Source organism: Lutra lutra, chromosome 4, assembly GCF_902655055.1.
Source record: "Lutra lutra chromosome 4, mLutLut1.2, whole genome shotgun sequence".
NCBI lineage: Eukaryota > Metazoa > Chordata > Mammalia > Carnivora > Mustelidae > Lutra > Lutra lutra.
Window position 1 is genome coordinate 91,923,233 of NC_062281.1, and position 27,137 is coordinate 91,950,369.

Below are 27,137 nucleotides of genomic sequence, written 5' to 3' on the forward strand. Positions count from 1 at the left end.
AGTTTCAGTGTGAGTTAGGAGGCAGCTTTGGTAGTGGAAACTGATCCCAGGATGGCTGAGCTATGGGAATCAGTGGGTCAGTGGTGTGAATATTAACACAGGATGGAATGTTCCCAGCCCCTGGTCTTTCCAAACAGTCTCCCTCTGTATAACCCCATAAACTCTTACCCCAACAACCCCAAGCCCTGAAATTTTCCTTGATTTCATAAACAAATCTTTGTTTCCTAAAGTAACTCTAGTCCTATTGTTCTCCCCATTCCTGCTATGCTGTCTTGTCTAATAGGACTTAGGTAGGTACTTCCTACTCCTTTTTCTCTTCCTTGTTCCTCAGGCTTCAGATGTAAGAGTATATGGGTGAGTGTAGGTGAAGCGTGGTTGCCACGATGGGGTCAGACTGTATCTTTGAATGCCTCCAATCAGAACGGTCCTGATTTGTAGTTTCTCTCCTTTGTCAGATAACAATTAATTTAACTGACATTGAACGAGTCTACTATGGGCCAGGCACTGGGGATAGAGAGTGAGCATCACAGAAAAAATTCTTGTCCTTGCTGAGCTGGGATACAGGATCAAATTCAGGCACCCTATTTCCTACTTTTTTGTTATCCTGTAGGGATGCTGGAACTTATAACCTCAAATTAACTATTAAAGGAGATCCCTTCTTTATCCCTCCTTTATGAAACCACTAAGATTCAAGGTGAGGTTGACTTTCTTTTACATTTTTACAGCTTTAATGAGTTATGATAATTGATATTCAATAAACTGCAAGTACTTTGATAAGTTTTGACACATGTGTATACCCATAAAACTATCACACAATCATGGTAATGAACATGTCTATCACTCCCAGAGAATACCCCCCCCCCTTTTTAAAAATCCTCTCTATCCTCTTCCTCTCCAATCACTGAAAATTCTAGAAGATAAAAACTAATCCATAGTAACTTTGGACCTGTAGGGCTGAACAGAACAAAAGCTTGGGGCCTGATGAAGACAATTGGGATTTAGAACCGAATACTTGAGCTTGAATTTAGCTTTAAGTCCCACCATTGCTGGAAGCAAAGCATCAGGGAAAGAACCTGAGTGTAGGGGAAGGTGCAGATCTTCCCCAGGGATACAACCCACAGAGTAGCTAGGCATGGTCCAATTCAGCAGGTACCTGGGGGTATTGCCGGGCAGGTACCTTCATTCTTGCGGCTTGGAAGGGGTCTCATGGGAAGGATTATACTGAAGGTTTAAGCTAAATGAGAGGGTTATTAATATTATTTATGATTATTTTATACAATTACAGGTTTAACTGTCTTGTTGCCGCTGCTAGATAGAGAGCTCCTGCAAGGCTTTTTATGTCCTCAGCACCTAACAATCTCTGAACAGCATTCTAATGTTTGTTGAACAAATGACATTATTGCTTTGGTCCCAGCCACTAACTATAAAATGCTATGAGTTTTTCCATTAGGTAGGTTGGGTAAACGGCCCTAAAATTGGTGCTTTCATGGTACCTGCATGTGAGTGATGAGCTTGGTTGAGAAAGGGGTCTCTGGAAGGTCAAAGGCTTTGGAAGAAGAGCAGGCAGTTCAGAGGGGAGCAGAAAGATGAATTTTGAGGGTAAGAAAACCTCCCCCTCTGTTCACCTTCAGCTACACCAAAGGCGTGGGGTCTCTGGTGACGTTCTATTTGGTGTAGGAGGATGGGGGACCACAGGTAGAATTGACGCTTAGGTACACTTTGGATTCTCGCAGCCCAGGCTTTCTCCCAAGCAGAAGAGCCTCATTTCAAGTAGGAACCTCTTTCTGCTGGCAGATCCCCGTGCATCCGGCCACATTTGCAGCAGGACTCCACCCCAGGCGGGTACACTAGCACAAGGGGTCGGAGCAAGAGCGAGAAAGATGAGATCCAAGAACGTCCTCCCTCCTGACCCGCTCACTCGAGGAGTTAATCTCTCCGCGCGCGGCTCCGAATCCCTCCCTCTCCCGCCTCAGACTCCGCCCCCTCCCTCAGTCGCCGAGGTCCTGGCGGGCTCACCCGGGAGGGGGCGGCCCCAGCCCCAGCGCTGGGCCGGGCGGAGCTCCCGTCCTGGCGGAGCTGCGGCCGCAGCGTCCAGCTGCGGGACCGACCTCCAGCCTTGTAGACAGCGGGAGCAGCGCTGGGCCCCCTCCCCCCACCTCCCCAGTCCACCCTCCGAGCCTCCCGAGCTCCCTCCCCGATCCCTGCAACTGTGCTGGTAAGTCCCGCTCATCGCACCAAACTTTTTTGCTGCCGACTTTGAGTCCTACCGCGGGACCACGAGCAACACCGTAGCTGGTTGGTGGGGGTGGGGGCTGGGGGGGGGGAGCGTAGGATTGAGAACAGCCGTCTAGAAATGAACTATTCACAACTCCATAGCTTCTCTGAAATGATTCAGATCTCACGTATTTCCCGAGTTGGTAGAACTCTTGACTTTAGCTGGTTAAACTTGTAGAAGAGATGACTGTATTCGCTCCAACTCCGCCACCCCTCCCCCATGTCTCTTAAAATTTAGCAGTTCTCGATACTTTCCCTCCATATTTCAAGTATCTGGCTCCCTAAAAGCTCATCTCCTCCCAGCTCTGGCGTGGCAAAGCCCCCTCCCCCAGGCACTTCGGGTCCGCCTCCTCTTCGTTACCCCCGGGAACCCCGCGATCTTTCGGGCTACGCTCCCTCCGGTCCTGTACCGGGGCCAAAGACGTGCAGGGGTTGGGTCCGGCGGTGGAGGGAGGGGCTGAGGCTGGGGCCTGTCCGGAGCCGGGCGGGCGGGGCCGGGAAGGGGAGGTGTAGGGGGCCGGACGGGGCGGAGCAGGCGGCATTTGCGGCCGGCGCTGGGGTGGAGAGTTGTGCGCCGGTCCCTGGGCCTGAGCTCGGGCTCGGGCTCGGGCGCCTGCGATGTCTCAAGATGGCGGAGCTGGGCGAATTAAAGGTACCGGCCCCCTCCCCCATCCCCATCTGGACTGAGCCCGGCGGTACGCCGAGTCAGGGAAGCGACCGAGACTGGGTGTTGAGGCCTCGGGTGGGGGCTGGAGACGTGGCGGAGACTAGCTGCTGTGGGTGGGAGCGAAGTGGCTGTGGGCGAGGACCGGGCTGCGGCGGGTCTCCGGGGGCGGGGCCGCGGGGCAGATGTAGGGGTGGGGCCGAGGGGAATTGCAGCTGTTGGGGGCCGAGGCGCAGGGGGCGGGGACGCGGGGGTAGAAGTCGGATTTGGTAGTTGGGGCAGATGGAGGAGGAGGGCCAGGGTTAAAAGCCGCTGTAGAGGCATAGGGGGCGAGTTGATCGAGGCCAAGAGATGCCACAGTAGGGGGCGGATGTGGGGATGGGAGTGGGGGGCAGCTGCATGGGAGGCTCCTGGGGAGATGCAGCTGAGAGGATGGAAGCTTTGGGGCTGCTGTTGGGATCAGAGCCTTGGGAAGTACCAGTAGGCGGCTGAGATCTAGGGGGCGGGGCTGTGCGGGCGGCTAGATCGAGGGGTGGGGCAGAAGCATCCTGGAGGCTCCGAGGAAGGTGCTGCCTTAGTGAATCGGTGTCTTTGGGCAGAGACCGAGGAGTGCGAAACTATGGGATAGAAAGGGGGAGGTTCTTGACAAAGCTAATGGAGAAATAAAAACAGGACAGAGGAAATAAGGGTGGGAGAAAGATGGAAGAACCGAGTTTTTCATCACGTTCTTCAAAAGGGGCCCAAAGCCATAAAACCTCCTTTAACGGGGCGAATTGTGGAGGGCTAGCAAGGCCTGCCCATGACAGGGTCTCCCAGAGATTCACAGAAGGGTGTCCTTTCAGGAGAGAGTTTTTGGTGCCCTCCTACTGCCACACAGTCTTGAGGGTAACCATATCTGTGGACATCTCACAGAACCTTGAACTGCTGGGTTCATCCCCCTCCTCCTGGCTTTGTTCTGTTTTTTGAAATGGAGCCATAGTCCTTGGTGGGCTTGAGGTCTAGTCACTGGGCCCAGCTGCCTTTAGGAGAACTTGCAGTTCTGCACCCTGGCTCAGAGGCCCCACGCTTTCTCCTCATCCACCCATCTGCGTAGAGCTTTGCCCTCACCTCTTCCACCGCTGTGGAGGGGGAGGATCATTTATTTTCTCTATGTAGGAGAGAAACAGGATATTAGTTCCTGGTAGATGGAGTAAACAGATAAACAAGAGGGTGGCCTGGACTCGGTAATTTACTGTTAACCTCTTTGCCGCAAGTTTTGGTCCTTTGCCTCCCAGAAAAATAGGACCGAGGGAGGGGTATTCATGTAAATGATGCTTAGAAAGGATTTGGGGGGAGTTACAAGTATTGAACCCTGACCTGAAAACCCTGGCCACAAATGCTTCAGAGGCTTGGGGAAAATAGCTGAGGTAGCTTGAAGTGTTGGGAGGGGTGTGCTGTGGGGCTCTCTGGCCTGAATCCTCTTCTCCCCCTCCTTCTCTCTGTCTCCTATGCTCTTCCCAAGAGGCTGGGATGGGTGTGAGAGTCTGAGAAAGAACAGGAGAGGAGATAAGCAGCTTAAAGGAGCATCCAGGCTCAAGGCAGGGATGGAGGTAGGCAGTAGAGCACCCATTGGTGTGCCTATGGCTGGCTTGCTGTCTGCACCCTGCTCCGCCTGGCTGACCTACAGGCGTGGGGAGATAGAGTTCCTCAAGCTCTGGGGGGCTAGTGGTAAGGTTGACCTGAGGGTTCCTGAAATGGGACTGAGATGTCCCTTTGGCTAGATGGACTGTGTGGCAGTAATCCATTGGCTGCAGAGCGTCTTTCTGATGAGTGCCCCTGGGGAGGGGTGTGGGGAAGGGACACTGCCTACTTGGTAGCTCAGCCCCAGCCTCCTTGGCAGTATTCTTGAGTGTCTCTGTTCTCCACAGCATATGGTGATGAGCTTCCGGGTGTCTGAGCTTCAGGTGCTGCTCGGCTTTGCTGGCCGTAACAAGAGTGGACGGAAGCACGAGCTCCTGGCCAAGGCCCTGCACCTCCTCAAGTCCAGCTGTGCCCCCAGTGTCCAGATGAAGATCAAAGAGCTTTACCGCCGACGCTTTCCCCGGAAGACTCTGGGGCCCTCTGATCTCTCCCTTCTCTCTCTGCCCCCTGGAACCCCTCCAGTTGGCTCCCCAGGTCCTCTAGCTCCCATTCCCCCGACCCTCTTGGCCCCTGGCACCCTGCTGGGCCCCAAGCGTGAAGTGGACATGCACCCCCCTCTGCCCCAGCCTGTGCACCCTGATGTCACCATGAAACCGTTGCCCTTCTATGAAGTCTATGCGGAGCTCATCCGGCCCACCACCCTCGGTATGGCTCTGTCTTCCTCAGGTTTCCTGCATCCATACCTCTCGCCCAAGCCTTTCTTAGACTTTAGTCCTGTGGGATCAGCGGCCTGGGTTGGGGGCAGCATCTGTGGCTGCCTGTCACAGGTTCAGGAATAACTGCCCCTTTGTGTTCTCAGCGTCCACTTCTAGCCAGCGGTTCGAAGAGGCACACTTTACCTTTGCCCTCACGCCCCAGCAGGTGCAGCAGATTCTCACATCCAGGTACCTATCTCCCAGCCCTCCTACCTCATCCCAGGGTGGTGAACCCTGGACTCTGCTCTCCGACTCTCTTCTCTTCTGTCTTGCTCTCCTGCCTGTCCCCATCTTCCTGCACCTGCTTTGTCTCATTCTCTTGTGCGTCTCTTCTCAGCCCTGCCCTCTGGGGGCCATATCCTGACATGTCTCCCTCTCCTTCCCTGTCACAGAGAGGTTCTCCCAGGAGCCAAATGTGACTATACTATACAAGTGCAGCTAAGGTGAGTTGATCCTCCTCCCTTCCCTGCTGGGCTCTGTGGGGCGGGGCGTGGGGGCTGGTGGAGGGAATGCCATCAGGATGTGCTGGACATGGCTAGGAGATAGCACTGCTCTGCCACGTCCACCCCAACCCTGGGACTCATTGGGTACTAAGGGCTGCAGGTGCAGACATCTCTGACGGACCGTCAGAGATTCCCTGCCTTTCCGCCAGAAAGAAGAAACCACCTCTCCCACCCTCTCATCCTTTCTCCTCTCTTACCAGGTTCTGTCTCTGTGAGACCAGCTGTCCCCAGGAGGATTATTTTCCCCCCAACCTCTTTGTCAAGGTCAATGGGAAACTGTGCCCCCTGCCGGTAAATGCTCTTCCCTTCTTCTGGCCGAGACCCCTTCCCTCTTTCAGTTCTTAAATGTTCAGTGCAAACCTATTACGAAGGAGCCATGCCTAGCACAGTACCTGGGTATGTCGTAGGTTGTCCGTTCACTAAGGGATTAACACAATCTAAAGAATACTGAGATAGGGCTGATGTACAAAGGGTTCTGTCAGAACCCAAAGAGGCACATTAGTTGAACCCAGAGGTTGAGGGAAGACTTCTCTGAAGTCATGACCTCAGAGCTAAGAGTTGGAAGAAGTGGGGCATCCCTGTTCTTCCTCTTCAGGAACTCAGGAAGTAGGTTTCTGTTTCCCTGGTCAATGAATAAGCTCTCCTTTGTTCCCAGGAACGAACCCCCCACATAACCCTTCCATAGTGCTGTAGTTTTGCGAGTCACTGAATGGGCCCCCATGTCCTTGGTCACTGAGCGAGCTGGTCTTCCCTCTAGGAAGTGAGTAACTTGAGATAAAAATGTCTTGACCCATGTCTGCCTTCCCCAGGGTTACCTTCCCCCTACCAAGAATGGGGCTGAACCCAAGAGGCCTAGCCGCCCCATCAACATCACACCTCTGGCTCGTCTCTCGGCCACTGTTCCCAACACCATCGTGGTCAACTGGTCATCTGAGTTTGGACGGGTGAGCAGGGCTGGGTCAGGGAACCTAGAGAAGCCTGCAGGGTGTGAGGGGGACAGCATCCATTGTCGGAGTTGGGGAAAACATCTTCTTTGTGGGTCTTCCTGCCCTAACCCGCTGTCTGTGGTCCTCCTGGGACAGAGGGTCGGGAAGGCAGTGGTGATGTGCAGAGCAGAGGCTAATTGCCTCTCCCTCCCTCCATGTAGAACTACTCCTTGTCTGTGTACCTGGTGAGGCAGCTGACTGCGGGGACCCTTCTACAGAAACTCAGAGCAAAGGGTATCCGGAACCCAGACCACTCTCGGGCACTGAGTGAGTAACACCCTGCCCCTCTTTCCCCCCTGATCTGGATCCGAGTCTTCCTGGTCCTCCAGCCTTTATGGTCAGACCCATCCCCTTCTTGTGACAGTACACCTCACGTCACACACAAACCCCAACCCTACTCCTAGCCCCTTACCAATCTTTGTTGTTGAGAAGTCAGCCCAATCTCAGGCACTGAGGGACACCCTTGAGTTCTCAATTATACATCTGCTTTGCACCTCATAGACCCTGCTTCCAGCTTCTTTAGACTGGAGGCTTGTTTTAAAAAAGATTTTATTTATTTATTTGAGAATGAGAGAGCACGAGTGGGGTGAGGGGCAGAGAGAGAAGCAAACTCCCCGCTGAGCCACTGAGCCTCCCAGGTGCCCCTAGACTGGCAAGAGTCTTAGGGATCCTCTGATCTGGGTGCCTGGGTGGCTCAGTCATTAAACATCTGCCTTTGACTCAGGTCATGATCCCAGTGTCCTGGGATAGAGCCCCACATCAGGCTCCCTGCTTTGTGGGAAGCCTGCTTCTCCCTCTCCCACTGCCCCTGCTTCTGTTCCCTCTCTCGCTATGTCTCTCCCTGTCAAATAAATAAAAATCTTTAAAAAAATAAAAAATGAAGAAAAAGGATCCTCTGATCTAACCCTCTTGTGATGCTTCAGTTCCCTTTAAGTCATCTCTGTCCCAGTGTCCCACAGCTGTGTTTAAGCATCTTCAGGGACGGGGAACTCTCCCTCACAGCCAGTCTTCATGTGACATCCCCCCGGCCCCCAAAGGCACTCTGCGTGGCTGCCTCTCAGCCAGAGTCGTCTGCTTCTGGCCTCACCGCTTCCTGGGCTTCATCTCCAGCTTTGCTGACCCCGTGGCTCTGGCCTCATTCTTGTTTCAGTCAAGGAGAAATTGACCGCTGACCCGGACAGTGAGGTGGCCACTACGAGTCTCCGGGTGTCACTCATGTGCCCGGTGGGTACAAGGGAGATGAGAAGGGGGAGGGGGAGGTGGGTTAAACTCTGGACCCAGATGAGGGCTTCTAGGGTGACCAGAGTAAGGCTTCCTGGGATGTGGGGACTCTGACCAGAGAACTCCTCTCTTCTCAGCTAGGGAAGATGCGCCTGACAGTCCCTTGTCGGGCCCTCACCTGCGCCCACCTGCAGAGCTTCGATGCTGCCCTTTATCTACAGATGAATGAGAAGAAGCCAACATGGACATGTCCTGTTTGTGACAAGAAGGCTCCTTATGAATCTCTTATCATTGATGGGTAGGGCCACTCTGCTTCCTCTTACCTAGGACCTCCACTAGCAACCCCCGCCCACCTATATATCATGAGACCTTCCTTCCCCTCCCATGAACCCCAGTTCTTCACCTATCAATCCCTTTATGTGTATAGGTATAATTTTTTACCTTTATAATATACAGTTGACCCTTGAACAGTGTAGGTCCACTTTACACAGATTTTTTTTTCAATACAGCACAGTACATATAAATGTATTTCCTCTTTATGATTTTCTTAATATTTTTCTTTTGTCTAGCTTACTGTATTATAAGAATGCAGTATATGATACATATAACATACAAAATGTGTGTTAATTGATTGTTGATGATATTGGTAAGGCTTTTGGTCAACTGTAGGCTGTTGTTATTTAAGTTTTGGGGGGAGTCAAAAGTTATCCATGAATTTTTTTTTTTTTAATAGTAAAGACTTAAAAAAAAAAAAAGATTTGTTTATTTACTTGTGAGAGAGAGAGAGAGAGAGCATGTGCTTGTGGGGCAGGCGAGAGAGAATATTAAGCAGGCTCTATGCCCAAAGTGGAGCCTGACATGGGGCTTGATCTCATGACCCTGAGATCACAACCCGAGCAGAAACCAAAAGTAGGATGCTCAACTGCCTGCGCCCCCTAGGCACCCCATCCATGGATTTTTGATTGTGTGGGGTCAGCGCTCTTAACCCCCATGTTGTTCATGGTCAACTGTATATATATTTCCAACATTGAGGATTTAAAGCATTAGGCATCATGCTGCGAACTTTGCATGCCTCATCGCATTGAATCCTCATAATTAACCTTGTGAGATGGGTATGGTCATTACAGGTGAGGAAGCTGAGGCCTAGAGAGATTATCTTGCTCAAAGTTCTCATTGTTACTAAGTGGCAGAGTCAGTGCATTGAACTGATACAATATATCTCCTAGAACAACTACCTGACCTCTCATTGACAATGGCAAAAAAGTTCTTCTGAGGGCCTGGATGTACTGATCTAACCCCCGTCCAGAGCCTAAATGATGATCCTCGTTCCCAGTGCCCTCTTTGAGACTGTTTATAGAGTTTGGTATCTTTGCTCCTTTTGTCTTGTTGCAAGTACTACATGAAACGTGTGCTTAGAATGTTTGGAAAATTTAGCATTTAAAGTTGGCAAATCTCTTTTATATTACCTTACTTTATTTGATTCTGACAACTCAAGAGTTGGTAGAGTGAATAATGTCCCTATTTTACAGACAAGGAAACCTCAGTTCCTGAGGTTCAGGAAGGTGAGTCCCAGAACTCCCCGGCTACTGTTCCCAGCCATCTCCCAGCCCCATGAATTCCCATCTCTCCCCTTCCCCCAGCTTATTCATGGAGATACTTAATTCCTGTTCGGATTGTGATGAGATCCAGTTCATGGAAGATGGATCCTGGTGCCCAATGAAACCCAAGAAGGAGGCATCTGAGGTTTGCCCCCCGCCAGGGTATGGGCTGGATGGTGAGTGACCCCCTGTCCCCCAGCAGAACTATATCTTGGATGGCTTCGTCTCTGAGACACAGTCCTCTTACCACCCACAGGCCTCCAGTACAGCCCAGTCCAAGAGGGCAATCCATCAGAGAATAAGAAGAAGGTTGAAGTTATTGACTTGACGATAGAGAGTTCGTCAGATGAGGAGGACCTGCCCCCGACCAAAAAGCACTGTCCTGTCACCTCAGCTGCCATCCCAGCACTACCTGGAAGCAAAGGGTATGAGGAAATAGGCTGAGTCCACGGCAGAGGGGCAGAGGAAGAAGTCAGGAATGCCTTCTGATCACTGGACAAACCCTGGGGCAGAGAGGGTACTCAGGAGGCTGAGCTGGGTAAGGGCATCTGGTTCGCTGCTGCCCCAGCTCTTCCTCTCTCCTCACAGAGTCCTGACATCTGGTCACCAGCCATCTTCGGTGCTACGGAGCCCTGCTATGGGCACACTGGGCGGGGATTTCCTATCCAGTCTCCCACTACATGAGTACCCACCTGCTTTCCCACTGGGGGCTGATATCCAAGGTAGGACACTGATCACAAGGTGGGCTGTTCCTTGCCACAGCTGCCCCCAAACGAGATCAGAAGCCCTGTTCCTTTTCAAAGACTTCTGGCTCTCTTGCAAAGGCTATAATCCAAGGGACTTCTTTGCAGGTTTTTTTGGCCATGAGGGGTCAGACAGGAGATTGATTCTGATTTTTCTTTTCTTACCAGGTTTAGATTTGTTTTCTTTCCTCCAGACTGAAAGTCAGGTAAGTGGTCTCTTCTCCCATGAAGCTATCAGATCTCTGAAGATTCCTTTCTAGGCACTGATATCCTGCCCAACCCCCCCCCCCCCCCCATTTTCCCTTGAGACCTAAATCTGCTTCTCTGTGAGGAAAGGCAGGGGCTGGGGGACAGGGGGTGGGCAGTTTATTTCCCTACTAGACCCTACCTGTGCTTCTTCGGATTCTCACCCATGTCTTCTTTGATCTCCTGTTACTGTTCTGTCTTGAGTTTTTAAAATTCTGCCCCTGACTGCTCTCCCTCCAACCACCCTCTCACTGTCTCCACCCTGCCACACAGACACACACACACACACACACACACACACACACACACACAGTCATGTGCACTTGAGCACTGTGCCTGCCCCAGAGGGACATTCCATGCATTTCAGATGCCCACAAGGCCAAAAACCTAGCAAGCTGGAGGGGCTGTCTCAAGGCAGGGAGCAGGGGCAGGGCATGGGTGGGGTGGGGAAGTGGGGGAAAGAGAGTCTCCCCTGCTTCTCAGAGGCTATTTGGGGATCCAAGGGGTTTGATTTATCCCAGGATATTTCTGAGATGAGTGACTGGGAGGTGGGTGAAGTCAGGAGAAAATCTTAAACTGTGCCCTTGATTCCTCCCAGCACTATGGTCCCTCCGTCATCACCTCGCTAGATGAACAGGATGCCCTTGGCCACTTCTTCCAGTACCGAGGGACCCCTTCCCACTTCCTGGGCCCACTGGCCCCCACATTGGGGAGCTCTCACCGCAGCACCACTCCAGCACCCCCTCCTGGCCGGGTCAGTAGCATTGTGGCCCCTGGGGGGGCCTTGAGGGAGGGGCCTGGAGGACCCCTATCCTCAGGTCCCTCTTTGACTGGCTGCCGGTCAGACATCATTTCCCTGGACTGAGTCCCCTGGACGATGGAAACTTCATTGCCTCCCAACACTGAGCAAGTACTCTGTGGAGTCCAGACTCCTGGCTACTCTGACCCCTCAGGGGAATTTGGCCCAAGGTCAGAAAGACCTTCATGGATACCTGATTTTGGCCTTCTCTCTGCCTAACAAGGCCAGCACCCAAAGGGTTAATATTTAACCTCTTTTTAAGGACATTTGGGTTCTATTTTTGGAAATGTTCTTTAGATGGCTGGCACATTCCTTTGGGTATGTTAACCTGGGCAGTGGGAGGCACATGGGTTGGGGTGTGAGTTGGGGGAGGGGCCGAATTGGCTGGAGCCTCATGGGGAAAGGGTCTTTCTCTTGTCCCCTAGATGCCCTCTCTTCCCCAAACCTATGGTTCTGTTCCTTCCCCACATCCATTGTCTCTTCATGTCCATTCTGTTCTCTTTGGTCAGACAGACAGGTAGAAAAGCTGAGACAGGCAGACATAGGGACAGAGAACTCTATTTTGGGTTGTAGATTTTTTTGTACATAAACAAGAAAAACCAAAATACTCCAAAGATGATTTCCCCTGCTTCCTACTTCCCAGTATGACTGAGGAGGACATAAGGCCTTAGCTCTGATCCCCAGGGATTTGGGAGCAGGGCCTGGCCTGTTGCCTGGGTCTCTCTCTATTTATATATTTAAGTTCACAATGTTTCATATGCTGACCAGCTTGGGCCATGAGCTTCAAAAGGCCCATGGCCCCATGGTTAGGTCTGGCTCATTCTGCACCTTTTCTGGGAGGTGGGAAGACCTCATGCTCTCCCCATTCTCCTTTTTCAGACTCCTCCAGGGCCTAGGGCCTATGTTGTAATTTTACTTTTTATTCTCAAAGTTGTAGCAAAGTTCTTACCCATAATAAAGGTTGTGAATGTCTGTGAGTGTCTTGGAGGTGGGCTGGGGCCAGGGGGATTATGCACTTCCATTTCCAGAGCCCTGGTTTGCGGGGAGGGGGCCCATGTTCTATTCTTCCTTGCAGACCCTGGGCCTACTTTCACATGGGAGGGGTGTCCCACTGAGGAGTTCGGGAGCATTTGTTCTTTCTTCCTCTCCCTCATAGAGCATTCAGCCCAATGTCACAGAGCCCTCAAGTCCTTTACCCTTACCTGCCCAGATGTTGCAGCCAGAGCCTGAGGGCAAACTTCGTCCCAGAGCTGACCCTCTCTTTTCCTTCAGCTGTGGTTGGGGTTGTCCGCAGCAGCGTGGACACAGGCAAGGCCAGGGGTCGAGCTCCTCCATCCTCCTTTAGTTCTACTATACTGCATAATGACGGCTCCTGTCTGGGCTGTGCTCCTGTCAGTGGCTTAGCCCTCTTCCATGGAACCCTCCCAGCCACAGGAGGAGAGGGGTGGGTGGGAGTTCCCCTCATTTACCGAAAGGAACAGGTTCAAGGAGGGTTAAATGACTTGCCCCTTTGGGGGAGTGGGACTCAAACCCAGGTGGTCAGTGCTAGCCAGCTGAAGCAGGAACCCTTGGAGTTGGATGGACAGTGTCTTTGGTATCATGTGCCCCCTTCATCATCAGCTGACCAGCCCACTCCCTAAATCTCCCCCAGGACACAAAACTCCCCCCTGAGGAGGGGAAAGAGGTGGGACTATTCAATGAGTATGCATTGGTGTGCTGGAGGGTCAGGCCAAAGCTCTTACGGGATGGAAGGTGGTAGCTCCTGGGGGAGATGCCTGGATGTCTCTGTACCATCCTCCATGGTGGCCACTGCAGCTGCTACATCTGGTCCCAGCCACATAAAGGCGCTCACCTCATTTGGGTTTGGTTGGATCCGGGCCTGGGCCAGATAGTTAGATCCCTTAGCCGTGGCCTCTCTTAGGAGGCCTGTTCTTGATTGTGGCCTACCCACAAGTGGAATGGGGAGAGACTTGGGACAGGGGCAAGCGGGGGAGGCTATTGGATTTCTTGGTTATCTCTGACTGACCCCCCCGCCGTCACAGAATTAGTCTGCTTGGGTCTCAAGCCCCCATTTCCTTCCTGCACTGTCAGCCCTACCTGCAGCTGCTGCTGTGACTCCTGGGAGACCACGAGAAGATAGAGAATGATGTGATGGTATTTGGGGAGACCCCAACTCAGCCTCGGAGGGTAGGCAGACTAGGAGAGAATACAGCAAAAATGAGAACTTCCTAATTCTTTTTGAGACTTTGTAAATATAGCTGAAGAAGTAGAGGGTAGAGATGGTGCAGAAGGGACATAGGTGGGGATTGTGGGTTTGGGGACTCCAAACCATCCACCCACAGTTAATCGTTTCTCCTCTGGCCCAGGCAGATGTAGGGCTGTTCTTTGGCTTTGGTGGGTTCTAAGTTGTTGAGGGCTCTTGGTTAAATAAAGAAGGGACCTTTTCCAGGTTCCTGTCTCACCTCCCATAACCCCAGAGGACCCCAAGAGACCTGGTCCTGGGGCAGCTGCAATCCACTCTCCTCCCAAAGCTCTCGGAGCCCTCCGTCCAACAGCTGGGAATGAGAGCACAGGTCTCCTTCAAGTCCTTTGTTTGCCCCTCCCTCAGCCCACACTCAAGGCAGCCCAAGGTGGAGGTCTCTGGTTTTGGGGCCTCCAGTGAAGGTCGGGTTAGCTGATTGGTTACCTCTTCATCAAGTTCCACGTGCCCACCTGCAACAACAGTGGGACCAATAGGTAAGTGGTCTTGGTCAGGAACCACCCCCCCATCACCGCCCACCCCCACACTATACTACCCCTCTCCTCCAGTTGGTGTAGATGCCATTGCAACTCTTGTGAAAAGGGGACTCACCTATTTGTAGGCCGGCCTTTCTGTCTTCCTGAGACTGGGACTAGCACTATTGGTGAAGGGCCACTTTCTTCCCTGAACTTGGAATTCTGTTCTCAGGGCACTCACCTGGGGGTACCCAGAGATTGGGAGAAAGGCTGAGGGTGCTTGTCCTTCGGGTTAACAAGACAGTCTGGTCGCTGGACTGCAGAATGACGGCCACACCCAGATCCACACCTCGATTCGTGGGCAGCTCAGTCCCCCGAGCCCTGAGCTGCTGCTGGTCCAGTGCCACAAAAGGGCAGAAAGGGGGTCGCTGGCGGGGGTGCGGGGGGTTGGTAGCCGTTTGGTTTAAGGCTTCAGAAGCCGGGCAAAAATCGGGCAACACCGCGCGATGGGGGAGGAGGTCGAGTCTGACTGAGCCTGGCCTCCGGCGCCAGTTCCACACCCCACCCCCGACCCCACTCCTGCCCCCCATCCCGCTCCCCTTTCTCCCGACCTGGAGCGGAAGTGTGGTCGAAGCACCTGGGAATGGCCGGTCCGAGAGGACGAGTCGTCCTCGCTTAAAGCCGCAGTGCGTGGGCCACGGCCCGAGCCCTGGCCCGGCGCCCAGGAGGCGACACACACTCTGCGCGAAGCTCGGCGACATGGGGCGCCCGGACAGGAGCAACAGCACCCTGGAGGCGGCCATAACGCGGATCCTGGGCCGCAGTCCGCCTGGCGCCCTCTGCTGGCCCAGCGGCGCCGCCCCGAGTGTTGGGCCGGGTCGGAGAGAGGCCGCGGAAATTTAGGCAGAAGCCTTGGGGATGAGCCAAGGGCGCAATGCTAGTAAATGACAAAGAAGAAAGCCTCTAATCCCTCGGCTCCGCTTTTTTCCCCCCTCTTCTCTTTAGGAGAGTGATTCAGACTGGATAATTTCTCAACTCACATGTTCCCTCCCACCAGCCACGGGCCGTTTATACTTAAGCACCCCTTGGTAGCTCTATACACCTATCTGCTGTAGTAGGTGTCACCTCGAGTTAGTGTCTTGACCAGACACCCAGGAAACATTCTTTTCCCCTCCCCTCTCTTTCTTCTCACTAAAATGGCAACCCAGTGCAGCAGATTCTATCTCCTTAAAATTTCTCGGATGTCTTACTCTCCAGCCTCCATTGTTCTAGTCCTAGCTTTACTCAAATTCTGCCAGAGATACTATTGCACATCTCCAAATAGTCCTTCCCCTACCAGTTCATTCTCTAGGGTGCTTCCAGAGTGATCTTTCTCAAACACAGATCTCATCATCTTGCTTCCCACTGCTTAGAAGATAAACTACTAAGCACAGTATATTGAGGACCCCCTCACCCCCAACCCCAGTCCTTGCTCCTGCCGGCTGTCCAGCCTCAATGCTGGCAGGACTTAGGCCCTGTTTTCTGGTTATATCCTATTTGCACTTCTTCCTGGAACAAGGCTCTGCTTCCTTCTGGGACCCTTTCCCCCTCCTACCTGGCAAATCCTCTTCTTTTACAAGACAGATTATCACTTTTTCTGCAATCCCTTTCGTTCTTGACCCTTCTCCCTCTTGCCTCTCTGTATATAGTACTTTTCTGCTAGAGCCCCCACTCAGTATTTCCTTGTATTTGTCTCCTCCCACTAGGCTGTGTGTATAAGGCTTATTCATCTTTGTATCCCTAAAGCCTAGCCCACTCTGGGCACATAACAGTTGCTCAGTAAAGAATGGTGAGTGGTTTGAAGGCAGAGACAGCAACTTATTGATCCTGGTATATTATATCCAGTATAATGGCTAGCAGTTAATCAGCACTTGATCGAACAATTAAATTCATTAATCTTAATGAATTAGAATGGGCATTGAAAAGAGAACTGAAGAGATTGTAATAGCACCTACCTGCTTTAAATGAACTGAAGCTGCTGGGACAAATTACATCAGGTAGGTTAATTATCTATCCATGTCACTGAGAGAGAAAACTTAGAATTGCTGCTTTTAAGAAGCCATGGAGTAGGGGTACCTGGGTGGCTCAGCGGGTTAAAGCCGCTGCCTTCAGCTCAGGTCATGATCTCAGTGTCCTGGGATGGAACCCCACGTCCAGCTCTCTGCTCAGCAGGGAGCCTGCTTCCCCCCCCCCCCCCCCCCGCCTATTTGTGATCTCTCTCTCTGTGTTAGATAGATAATAAAATAAATAAAATCTTAAAAAAAAAAAAAAAAAAAAAAGAAACCATGGAGAAGAGGAAGCCAATGGCTTCTTGAGTCCTTACCGTATGCCAGGCATTGTGCTAAGTGTCTTACATACACGGTTTCAGATGTGTTAGAAGCCTGGAGCTGGCAAGTGTAGATTCCAGTGTGAATGCTGGGGCCAATCCACCTGCTAGTTCTGAAAATAGCTTTTACTTCCCTCTGTGTGGGTATCTTTCATATTCTCTACACTGTGTGTGTGTGGTGTGTGTGTGTGTGTGTGATTATAACAACAAAATAAAGAATAGGGGTAGCCTTTTGAGAATGGAATGAACTGCTTAGGAAGAAGTTTCTTCCACTGTCATGGATATTCAAACACAGGCTTGGCTTAACTTCTTAGTGGGAAATAATGCGTCTGATAGATGATTAATCTAGTTGATTTGAGGTCCTTGCCCCCATTGAGATCTGATGAGTGGAGAATACAATGATGAGGATAATACAGGATCAGCAAACTTCAAAAAACATGTCAAACTCTTTCTGATGTTTTCTGGGCAGTAGAAATAGAGAGGGCATTTCAATATAAGAATCGGCAATGGGGGCACCTGGGTGGCTCGGTCGGTTGGGCAACTGCTTTCCACTCAGGTCATGATCCCAGGATCAAACCCCATGTTGGGCTCCCTGCTCAGTAGAGAGTATGCTTCTCCCTCTTCCCCTGCTCGTTCCTGCTCCTTCCTGCTCTCTCTCAAGTGCACACACTTGCTCACTTTCCCTCTCAAATAAATTAAAAAAAAAAGAAAAAGGAATTTGCAATGTATCTCACTGCAGAGAATGCATCAGGCACCTCCTTTATTTTTCCTTCCAACCTCCCCAGATTTTTTGAGAAAGACTCTTCTTCTGGGTCATTGCCTCTTCATGGTGCTCTCAATATATGACTCCAGTAGGAAGATGGTTTCGTCCACTTGGATCTCACTGGCATCCAACCTGAGTGAGAAAGTGAAAGCATTTACACAGACTGAACATTCATTATTTAAGATCAGAGGCCATAGAGAATGGCACTGAGGGCATTTTAAGAGATGGTTTGAAGGGGGAGGTGACTGCAAAGGTCTAGGAAAGAAGTGATGAAGGCCTGCATGACGACCAAGATGAAAGGCCAGATTTGAGACACATTATTGAAGTTAAATCAACAGACTTGGTGAACAAGAGTGTGCGATAAAGCAGTAGAAGCTGAAATGCTTTCAGAGTTTTTAAGCCTGGGAAAACAGGTGGATTAAATTCTGCCAACTGAGCTGGGGAAGAAGAGGGTGCGTTTAGGTTTGCTTGGGTGAGGTTGGAAGGGTAATAGGGTGTTGGGGTGGACTTGTCTGGAAGGTATTTTGAAACATAGGCTGGAGATTTATGATGCTTACTTGTTGACATTACGCTTCAGGGTTTCTAGCTGCTGGCGTTCAGGAGCTGTGATCATCTCCTCTATTTCTTGGAGCTGTGCCTCCTCTGCGCCTGTAGCCTGCATAGATGCAATAATGGCTTCCACCCTCTGAGACTTTTCTAGTAGACGCCTGTCAGACAAACACAGCTCTGAGGCATGTCCCTCTTGGTGATTCTTTTACCCATTACCCCTATGGCATAACTCCTCCTTCTCCCATGTTCCTGGTCAAAGTGGATATTGCCACCTTCCAAAGATAGTTTTTACAAGTTTAACTAGAAATATGACTTCGCTCCTGAAACTCTTACTGCCTCTCATCTGCACTTAAAGTTTAATGCCAATTTGTACATTTCTTATAAACTGCAAAATTATTTCACTGGGGGTATATCATAACAGTTTAGAATAATGTACGATTTATGTCAACCTACGCCAATAATTCAATGCAACTAGATTTGTTATTGTCTCTCTTGGTTCTTATTTCTACAGGATATTCCCCTTCAAGACTTTGACCTTGAGAAATGTAATTACTCAACTGAAAATGCTACTCACTTGTTCTCTTTGGTTTCAAATTGTCTCCTTTCTATCAAGTTGGCTATGCTCTGAGGGGAGAGAAGAAATGCACATGGTTCTATTTAGTAGCTCAAGTAAAATGGCTAAAGGGGGCAGGAGGATGAGACTTATCTCTGTGCAGGGAATGGGGAGAGGGTCCAGAAGAAATCACCTTGTAGCATCTGTGCAGCAACATTCGAGCAGCTGACAGGATGTTCACGGTATATAAATAGAAGGTCCTGGATGGGGCATGGTCTGGCGTTTTGGGAATTTCCTATTTGTCCATAGAAAGAAAGAGAAGAGAAATCATACTGTTCTTCAGAAATGGCAAAGTAAACACCTGTCCCATTCAGAGCAACTCAGCTCACTCCTTCACTTATACTTTCCTCTTCCCCAGTCATTCAGCATCTGTGGCAAAATCAGCCACATGGAGAGCTTTTTCTATTTAACTGTAGGCATCCTCAGTGGGGAAGAAAGAGAAGGCAATTAACATTTTCTGAGCAATGCTTATGTGCCATGTTGATCGTATTTGATCTTTAGGACAAATCATATTATTCTTTATATCTTATTATCCTTTTTATCATTGTTATTATCATATCATATATATCATATCAAATCATATTATTCTTTATATCATTTTACTGATGAGAAAATGATGGTAGGCAGCGTTAACTGGATCAGAGGCAGAACTGTGATTCTGACTCCCAGATCCATTGTCTGTTCCCTCATAGGGCATACTACATGGCTGTGCACATAGTGAAGACCCAATAGAAACCATTGGCAGATTTCATCTATAATAGACTTAAGGGCTGAGGAAAGGACAAATCACAAGGACTAAGAACTAAGGAAAAAGGGCAATTCTGGAGTGATTTCTTTTTTCTTTTTTTTTTTTTTTTAAAGATTTTATTTATTTATTTGACAGAGAGAGATCACAAGTAGACAGAGAGGCAGGCAAAGAGAGAGAGAGAGAGGGAGGCAGGCTCCCCGCCGAGCAGAGAGCCCGATGCGGGACTCGATCCCAGGACCCTGAGATCATGACCTGAGCCGAAGGCAGCGGCTTAACCCACTGAGCCACCCAGGCGCCCCCTCTGGAGTGATTTCATGGCTGTGCCTCTTTTTAACCAGGCTACTTAAAGTTTCCCAATTCTCTTTCAAGTGCTTGCTATGTCTCTATAATTCTTTTTTTTTTTCTTTTTCTTTTCCTTTTCCTATCTCAGAGTTGGAAAGAGAGTTTGCTTGGGGTTCAGGATGTTTGCCTCAGAAGTTTCTTTCACCCTCGGCTAGTTCCATTGGTTGGGGACTATTATGCCACTGGTTACCTGGAGTGATATGAAATTTCCTGAGAGCATCTTGTAAAGCATATCCTTTGCCTCCTTTGCTGGAATCATTGCAAAGTCTTCTACCTGCTTCTGTTCCAGGTGTTTCTTTTGTAAAACTAGACGGAATATTCTGGCACAGCGAGACCCAAACCTGGAAAGGAATAAAGACTAAAGAAGGCAAATGGCATGACACAGATTAATTTTAGCTTCTAGTCACAAATGGCGGTTGCTCTGTTTCCATGTATGGAGCCAGGACCAGAGAGAGGAAAAGTGGTCAGGGATTTCTTTTACAACTCCACAGATAGTTAATGGTACTGCTAATCATGAAGGAGTTACCAACTGCTGACTCACCAGAGTACCTGAGTTCCTGCATTTTAAGTAAAGGCTTACAGAGGCCTGGTTAAGTGGCATCATTAGGAATTGGGCAGTAGGGTATTTAGAGTGAAGAGCAGTAGTGGATGGGATCTGTAGCAATTCAGTGGAAAAATGGGCAAAATGCACCAAGATGTGTGAATACTGGGTGCCTACATAATGATCAAATTGCTTATTCAAATAAAGTGTGGAAAGGAAGTGTCTGACCCCAACCCTGAGCAGGGTGACCATCTTACCTCTCCTGTACGACAGACTCCAGAGTGGCTGTGGCTAGGGATCCGAGAGCTTTATGCAAGTCTTCATGCAGAGCATTAAGGTCAATAATGTTTTGGCCTGGTCACTCTGATCTTAGTTTTAATCCTACATCTCTAATTCAAAATTGAAATGCTATTTTGTTTTTCACATTGGTCTCATTTATGGTATGTAAGTATGTCAATAACTCAATTTACTAGGATTTGAGTCAGGCTTTTGTTTAACTAAAATTTGGCTAATTAAAAATCCTTTTTACTGCTTTATCATCAATGTATTAGTTCAATTCTCTGACTTATTTAGTCTACTGAATATTATCTAATCTTTTTTGCATTAAGTCACCATTCCTCTTCATAGTTCAGGCTGCCTGACTATAAGGAAATAATGGGTAAGGATACTGATGACATACATTCCTCCACCACTGTCGCCAGACTTTCCAACAAACTCTAGCTATTAAACAAAAACAAAAACAAAAACAAAAACAAAAATAGAGAGACACAAAGAGGGTTAACTGAATGGAAAGTCCAGTGATTCTATTTCCAAAGGAGCAAATCTGGCCAAGAGTCTATAGCAGGTAGCCTTCCTATCAGATGATGGTAGAGAAACTGTCTGAGCTAGGTAGGTAGAAAATGAGGCTACAGAAAAAGGATAACAGGTTTCAGTGGCAGAAATAAATTGTAAACACAGCAGAAGAAAAGAAAAAACAGACTTACTGGATCATCTGCCATCAGAGTGAGATACTGATCAAGAACTTGTTTAGAGATGTTATAGCCAACAGGTAGGGATCTGAAGATCTATGGAGCAAAAAGAGATGGTGAAAATGGGTTTGGGAACTTAGAATTGCTGACATTATTGAAATAAAGATGTTTTAATTTCAGATATCACAAGTATAAATATGTCCAAATATACAGCGATATTGTTTGTAAGAGTAAAAAACGAGAAACAATCCAAATGTACAATAATAAGGAACTAATTAAAATAAAGTACAGCATGGCCACTAAATGGAACATGAAACTGCCATAAGAAATGAGATCTATCTATCTATCTATATATATACTGACATGAAAAAGAAGGCTTCGATACACTGTCATATGAAAAAAGCAACCTTAGAACAGTTTATAGAGTATAATTCTATTTTTTTTGCTAAAAAAAAGCATATAACTACGTAAATTTTTTTGCTAAAAAATATACATATAACTACATAAAAGTTAAATATATATATAACTACATAAAAAATACATACAACTACTTTAAAATATATACATATAGCCACATTTAAAAAAAGTTCTGAATAAATATAGGTATCAAACTATGAACAAGAATCCCCAGGGCTGGGCTGGGATCACACAAAATTATATACATATTTAAACTGAGGTATGTTACATACAATAACAAGGCCAGATTTTAGAGGTTCAGTCTGATGTGTGTTGACAATTACATATACCCATGTAACTACCACCCACAATAAGATACAGAACATGCCCACCATTCCTAAAAGTTTAGGGGCTACAACTTACAAATATTATACATTTCTATGTAGGTCATGTAATTACTTTTGCTGAAAGAAAAGAAGCCTGAAATTTTTGTTTTATAGTAAGTTTAAAATTTTAAAATACTATAAAGTGAAAATATAACTATATTTAATATGGGTAAATGTAATGAAATAGAATATAAAATGTATTTGATACATTAAGTATTCATGTTTTAAGAAACACACATACTAAAAACAAATTTAAAATACACAAAATAGGGGCGCCTGGGTGTCTCAGTGGGTTAAAGCCTCTGCCTTCAGCTCAGGTCATGATCTCAGGGTCCTGGGATCGAGCCCCACATCGGGCTCTCTGCTCAGCGGCGGGCCTGCTTCCTCCTCTCTCTCTGCCTGCCTCTCTGCCTACTTGTGATTTCTGTCTGTCAAATAAATAAATAAATAAAATCTTAAAAAAAATACACAAAATAAGTACACTGAACAAAACAAATATAAGTGGCCAAATAATGTTTTGAGCACCAACAAAGGTTCTCAGATTCCAAACAGCGGATTCTTAGAACAATTAGGAATAGCTTTACTTTGACTAAGAGAATGGTTTAGGTTCTTAAAGGATGGATCCCTGAGACCAAATATTTCAGTACCTACCACCTGAAGAAAATCCTTGTCTCACCTCAAACAATAAAAACTCTTTCAAAGGCTCAGATCTCAACCTCATCCCAGCCTCTGTGTATAAGAATTAAAATATCCAACAGTCTGTCAGAATAGTAGTACAAGAACATGAAAATCACCTCATTGGAAGACAATGGCTGGGTGAAGGGGGCAGCAGAGGGAGTGGTAATCTCACTCATCCGAAGCATAGTCCGCACGATCTCGCTGCTGGTCTGGGTTTGAAAAGTGAACTGCAATTCAGAATTCACTCTGCTGTGATGGCTCTGGCTATATGCCAATGGCCACATCTGGCAAATAAGTGAATGTTCCTGATTCAGGCCACCATCCCACCCACTTAGGTATCACCTGGTCCATCCTGTTGGCAACTGCGCTGACAATGGCTTGGTCACGGAAGTGCTGGTGGAATCTGTCAAGGTTGGCCTGCCAATAAATCCCATCATCTGGAATGGGCTGGGAGGAGAAAAGGATTAGAGGGAAACATTTAGACACAGTGAATGTGGTGAGTTTTCTGGTAAGGAGCTTGGATTTAACTGTTCACTATTTCTTAGTAGCAATTACATGGAGTAGAAAAAAATCATTCAGTCATGTGGATTAGTGCCTTGACCAGACAAATTCACAATATCCAAAGACAGATTCTCTAAACTCACTTATAATCTTTCTCTATCTGAACTCTTCTCTAGTATCCTAAAGTCTTCCATTTACCCCTCTCTTCTTGCTCTCAGCACATGACCTTGCCTCTTATTTCAGAGAGAGAAAACAGAAGGCCTTTTTTTGGCGTAAGGTGCTGCCTCTGTCCAATGACTGAAGTTAAGCTTCAGAAGGGAGACAGCAATGGAGTTTACACTTTGTTAGTTTATTCTTTGTCAATATTTAATGATGTTCATAATCTTACTACTTCTCATCCTTGTGAACTCTCTTGGGGCTTATCTAGGTGCTCTTTCTGCCTTGCCTCAGGGTGAGGATTCCTAGTCCTGTTACCTCTTTGTTATCTGTGCTATGTTTTGGTCTCTTGGCTTTCGGCTCCCCAGCAGCATCTTCATCAGATGATCTTCTCCTTTTACCCTTCCCTGCCAAATAAAACAGATGAACAGCTGGGTTACATCTCATATGAAGATAGGAAATCACTGAACCTCAGAGCAGGTGTCCCTCCATCCCAAGACATCTCCAGCTGCCTCTAGGTTAATGTTGCTGGGGAGGCTGAGGAGCTACAAGAAATTTAAGGCAATGATGAAGTCATTTGAAGCTCAACATATGCAAAAAATAAAGTACTAACTTTCTCCCTCAAACTGCTCCTGCTCCAAATACTTCCTTTCAGTGAGTGGAGGAGGACCATCTTCCTCCACATGCAAGTCAGACACATAGTCATTCTTGGCACGTCTGTCTCCTTCACCTTTCTGTATCTAATTTTTCACTGGGTTTGTCAATATTTTACCTCTACCCCATCCTTTCTGCAAACAGGAAAATCTTTTAAAAATACAAATTAGATCATGTCATGTCCTTTAAATCCTTTAGTGGTTTTCCTTTGCTCTTAGGATAAAGAACAGACACTGTATGAGGTCTTGCATGATCTAGCCCCTGCCTTTCTATCCTCATCACATGGCTCTCTTAGCTCACTGTCCCTTAACTACACTAACCCCTATTTTACTTCAACTATCCTATTTTTTTCTCACTGCACTTTTGCCAAAAATGTTTATCCTCTATACCCCTTCATACATTATTCACTGGTTAGTTTAAAATCTTAGCTCAAATGCTCTAATGCTACTTTCTCAAAAAAGCATGTGCTCTAAACCCCGATAAATCTAGTCCCCTGTTAAATATTTTCATAACATCTCATACTTTTGGGTGCCTGGGTGGCTGAATCGGTTAAGCATCTGCCTTCACCTCAGGTCCTGACCCCAGGGTCATGCATCGGGCTCCCTATTCCACAGGGAGCCTTCTTCTCCCTCTGCCTCTGCCTCCCCTTAACCCTGCCTATCTCTCATGAATGAATAAAGAAAATCTTTAAAAAGAAAAAAAAACAAAAAACACCTCATACTTTTCCTCCATAGTACTCACGTGGTTATTTGATTAATCAGTCTTTCGTATTAGACTTAAGCCCCAAAAGGCCAGAGACTTGAGTATGTAGCACAGGGTAAATTTGTGATAACTGATTCATTCATTCATTTAACAATTATTTATTTTTTTTTTAAAGATTTTATTTATTTATTTGACAGAGAGAGATCACAAGCAGGCAGAGAGGCAGGTAGAGAGAGAGGAGGAAGCAGGCTCCCCGCTGAGCAGAGAGCCCGATTTGGGGCTCAATCCCAGGACCCTGAGATCATCACCCGAGCTGAAGGCAGCAGCCTAACCCACTGAGCCACCCAGGCGCCCCTCATTTAACAATTATTGAGGAAGAATCCACAACTAGGGCAAGTCATAGTCTCATGGGTCAAAATTCCTTACCAATCAAACTAAGTTTAGGAACCAGGTACATGTCCTTTTCACTGATGACAAGAATGGGGGCAGGTGGTGGTGGCCCCGGGTCTGAATTCTCAGTGGCAGGCACCCAGGGGCAACGCTGTACGAAGTGTGTGTCTGCTAGTCGCACAAATGTGTTTGATACCTCAGCATAGTCCATGGTCTTGCCATCTGTACAATAGGAGGAAAGAGGCGGATGAGACGGCTTAAGTTAGCTGAGGGTCCAGTCCTGTAGCCAGCCAATCTACGCTTTTGCTAACAGCTACGGATACGCTACTGACCCTCCATAGTCTCTGTGAGTCGGTCTGCCACTTTCTTCACAACAGCTGACATTGTCATTTTGCCATTCAGTAGCAGCTCCTCCACAATGAGCTCTCCAGTGTCGCTATACAGTGTTTTGGCAGTATAGATGTACCGGGGATACCTAAGCATTCGCAACACACGGCTGCACTGGGCTTCATACTCCACTACACCACGTTTGTGCACTTGATACATCACCAGGTTATGTTGGATGAGCACACAAAGGGCTTTTTTCACCTAGATAGGACACAAAAGAGAAAAGATCTAAAGACACAGCTCATTTTTGTTGCCAATTTTTGTCCAACAATTTACTTAAAGTATTAAGAGATGGCTGGGGTGCCTGGGTGGCTCAGTTGTTAAGCCTTTGGCTCAGGTCATGATCTCAGGGTCCTGGGATTGAGTCCAACATCAGGCTCTCTGCTCAGCGGGGAGTCTGCTTCTCCCTCTCAATCTCCCTCTCTCTCTCTCAAAAAAATAAATAAATTCTTAAAAAAAAAAAAGAATAAAAGCAAATTAATGTCACCCACACATACCTGATCCAGCGATGTTCCTGTGTCGTGGGCAATTACTCTCAGTGGCTGGCTGCCTGTTCTGATTAGGTGGACTCCAATTTTTTCTACAATCTCTCCAAAATGCTCTTGCAGCAACAAAGAGCAAAGTTTAATTTCTGCTTGAGTCATTGTACTGAAGAGTCTCTTATGCTGGAAGTAAAGCTGCTGAATGTAAATTCACGTGTTTTCTGGAGGGCAATTTTGACATTAGAAATTTTTAAAATTTCATTTTAGATACTCTGTCTCAAGAAAATAATAAAAATGTCACTGTTATTCTCCTTATTATAGTGATAAACTAGAAACAACCTAATGGGTAACATTAAGGAGTTAACTCAATAAATGATGGCATACCCACACGATGGAATACTAGCCACCACTTAAAGTATAATACGTATGAGCACAGAAAATTGTTCATTAAGTGAAAGAAATAGATTAGAAAGCAAAATGTAGAGAAAATTCAATTATTACAAAAAAAACCATATACATAGATAAAAAGACTGGAAGATTATATGCCAAATTTACCTTTATGGGATTACATGTGATTCTAATTTTCCTTAAAAATTGGGTGTAAATGGTTTTGCGATGTCATAGACTTTAGATTCTATACTTCATTGATTGTAAGACTGAAGGCCACTGTTCACAGCCCTAAGGGAATGAACAGGTAGTGTCATTCCCAGTCCATGAAGAAAATGACAACTTAGAAAAAGAAAATGAGGTAAAGGAAGGCTTCCGAACTGGGTGTTTCAAATAGGAGATGAAGTATGTTGTCTGAAGGGCAGTATTTAATTCTAAAATTCCTACTCCTTCACAAAGCAGACACAAACAGAAACAGACACAGTTGACTATACAGTATAATTATTTCCTTATTATCCCAAGTACTCCCAATCATCGGTTTGTTCATTTATTTGCCCAAATCCCCAGAGGCGAAGTCTCTGCCTCTCAGCTCAATATTCCCATTCACACGTCTTTGGGAAAGCATCCCCAGACCCTGTGCCATCCCGGAAAAGCACTTCCAAGGAGCTTAGCTCCTGGCTGTTCACTCCCTTCACGCAGGTTCCCGTTCCAGACTTGGTCCCCTCGTCCAGAGACAGGGCCGCTTCGTCCAGGTAGCTTTTTCCACTAACCTCTGGGTCAATGCAATCTAATGCCGCCGAGTCGCCCACGGCGGCTTCTTGCGGCTCCCGCGGGCCGCCGGGGCAGAGGGGGAGCCCACGGCCCTTTCTCGCAGAAAGACGGACAGCCCGGAAGGAGGTAAAGAGGAACAACGCGGGCCGCTCTACACCGGAGTTTCGGTGGTTTCCGGTGACGCTCTTTCTTTCTTCTCTCTGGAAGTCTGGAGGACCTGCGAGCCGCTGTCTG

The 27,137-nt window shown here is 47.9% G+C and overlaps 3 protein-coding genes across 16 annotated transcripts; 1 reads left to right on the forward strand and 2 right to left on the reverse strand.

The window, feature by feature from the left end:
• Window positions 1-2,039: 2,039 nt before the first annotated feature.
• PIAS3 (protein inhibitor of activated STAT 3) lies at window positions 2,040-12,381 on the forward strand. Of its 3 annotated transcripts, none has more exons than XM_047727603.1 (14): window positions 2,040-2,215; window positions 4,846-5,263; window positions 5,418-5,502; window positions 5,706-5,756; window positions 6,017-6,107; window positions 6,626-6,760; window positions 6,964-7,069; window positions 7,953-8,026; window positions 8,161-8,321; window positions 9,664-9,797; window positions 9,878-10,046; window positions 10,210-10,343; window positions 10,533-10,570; window positions 11,209-12,381. In XM_047727603.1, exons 2-14 carry the CDS (start codon window positions 4,849-4,851, stop codon window positions 11,473-11,475), a joined length of 1,860 nt encoding a protein of 619 aa, XP_047583559.1. In that variant the 5' UTR covers window positions 2,040-2,215; window positions 4,846-4,848; the 3' UTR covers window positions 11,476-12,381. The 3 variants fall into 3 exon arrangements, with proteins under 3 accessions (XP_047583559.1, XP_047583557.1, XP_047583556.1); XM_047727601.1 differs by lacking the exon at window positions 2,040-2,215 and adding an exon at window positions 2,812-2,926; XM_047727600.1 differs by lacking the exon at window positions 2,040-2,215 and adding an exon at window positions 4,408-4,527.
• Window positions 9,898-16,198, reverse strand: NUDT17 (nudix hydrolase 17). 6 transcript variants are annotated; one of them, XM_047727613.1, is made up of 8 exons: window positions 14,736-16,194; window positions 14,366-14,552; window positions 14,096-14,121; window positions 13,872-13,964; window positions 13,507-13,605; window positions 13,152-13,288; window positions 12,612-12,785; window positions 9,898-10,033 (listed from the first exon to the last, which is right to left on the reverse strand). In XM_047727613.1, the coding sequence occupies exons 1-8, from the start codon at window positions 14,925-14,927 to the stop codon at window positions 10,030-10,032; spliced, it is 912 nt and encodes a 303-aa protein (XP_047583569.1). In that variant the 5' UTR covers window positions 14,928-16,194; the 3' UTR covers window positions 9,898-10,029. The 6 variants fall into 6 exon arrangements, with proteins under 6 accessions (XP_047583569.1, XP_047583572.1, XP_047583568.1 ...); XM_047727612.1 differs by having other exon boundaries at window positions 10,017-10,124; window positions 12,612-12,764; window positions 14,736-16,192; XM_047727616.1 differs by lacking the exon at window positions 12,612-12,785 and having other exon boundaries at window positions 9,908-10,033.
• A 1,034-nt stretch (window positions 16,199-17,232) lies between these two features.
• On the reverse strand, window positions 17,233-27,052 carry POLR3C (RNA polymerase III subunit C). Of its 7 annotated transcripts, XM_047727607.1 has the most exons (16): window positions 26,903-27,038; window positions 26,301-26,423; window positions 25,761-25,966; window positions 25,209-25,464; window positions 24,913-25,098; window positions 23,449-23,537; window positions 22,816-22,920; window positions 22,590-22,700; window positions 21,029-21,109; window positions 20,714-20,765; window positions 20,303-20,363; window positions 19,695-19,845; window positions 18,548-18,649; window positions 18,376-18,425; window positions 17,810-17,959; window positions 17,233-17,384 (listed from the first exon to the last, which is right to left on the reverse strand). In XM_047727607.1, exons 3-16 carry the CDS (start codon window positions 25,905-25,907, stop codon window positions 17,303-17,305), a joined length of 1,623 nt encoding a protein of 540 aa, XP_047583563.1. In that variant the 5' UTR covers window positions 25,908-25,966; window positions 26,301-26,423; window positions 26,903-27,038; the 3' UTR covers window positions 17,233-17,302. The 7 variants fall into 7 exon arrangements, with proteins under 7 accessions (XP_047583563.1, XP_047583560.1, XP_047583564.1 ...); XM_047727604.1 differs by lacking the exon at window positions 26,301-26,423 and having other exon boundaries at window positions 26,903-27,052; XM_047727608.1 differs by lacking the exon at window positions 26,301-26,423 and having other exon boundaries at window positions 22,590-22,682; window positions 26,903-27,051.
• Between the last annotated feature and the right edge of the window lie 85 nt (window positions 27,053-27,137).

What these genes read in the sequence shown, in the direction of transcription:
- PIAS3 (XM_047727600.1), top strand. Translation starts at nt 4,426, where the DNA reads ATGCTCTTCCCAAGAGGCTGGGATGGGTGTGAGAGTCTGAGAAAGAAC. An exon ending in CATCCGGCCCACCACCCTCG is followed by an intron (nt 5,264 to 5,417) that starts GTATGGCTCTGT and finishes TTGTGTTCTCAG; the next exon opens with CGTCCACTTCTAGCCAGCGG. An exon ending in GCCAGGGTATGGGCTGGATG is followed by an intron (nt 9,798 to 9,877) that starts GTGAGTGACCCC and finishes TACCACCCACAG; the next exon opens with GCCTCCAGTACAGCCCAGTC.
- POLR3C (XM_047727604.1), bottom strand. Translation starts at nt 25,907, where the DNA reads ATGACTCAAGCAGAAATTAAACTTTGCTCTTTGTTGCTGCAAGAGCAT. An exon ending in TTGCCAACAGGATGGACCAG is followed by an intron (nt 22,701 to 22,815) that starts GTGATACCTAAG and finishes TCTGAATTGCAG; the next exon opens with TTCACTTTTCAAACCCAGAC. An exon ending in GAGTCTGTCGTACAGGAGAG is followed by an intron (nt 19,846 to 20,302) that starts GTAAGATGGTCA and finishes ATTCCTTTCCAG; the next exon opens with GTTTGGGTCTCGCTGTGCCA.
- NUDT17 (XM_047727611.1), bottom strand. Translation starts at nt 14,927, where the DNA reads ATGGCCGCCTCCAGGGTGCTGTTGCTCCTGTCCGGGCGCCCCATGTCG. An exon ending in CAATCTCTGGGTACCCCCAG is followed by an intron (nt 14,122 to 14,365) that starts GTGAGTGCCCTG and finishes CTGTTGTTGCAG; the next exon opens with GTGGGCACGTGGAACTTGAT. An exon ending in AGTCACAGCAGCAGCTGCAG is followed by an intron (nt 13,289 to 13,506) that starts GTAGGGCTGACA and finishes TATCTGGCCCAG; the next exon opens with GCCCGGATCCAACCAAACCC.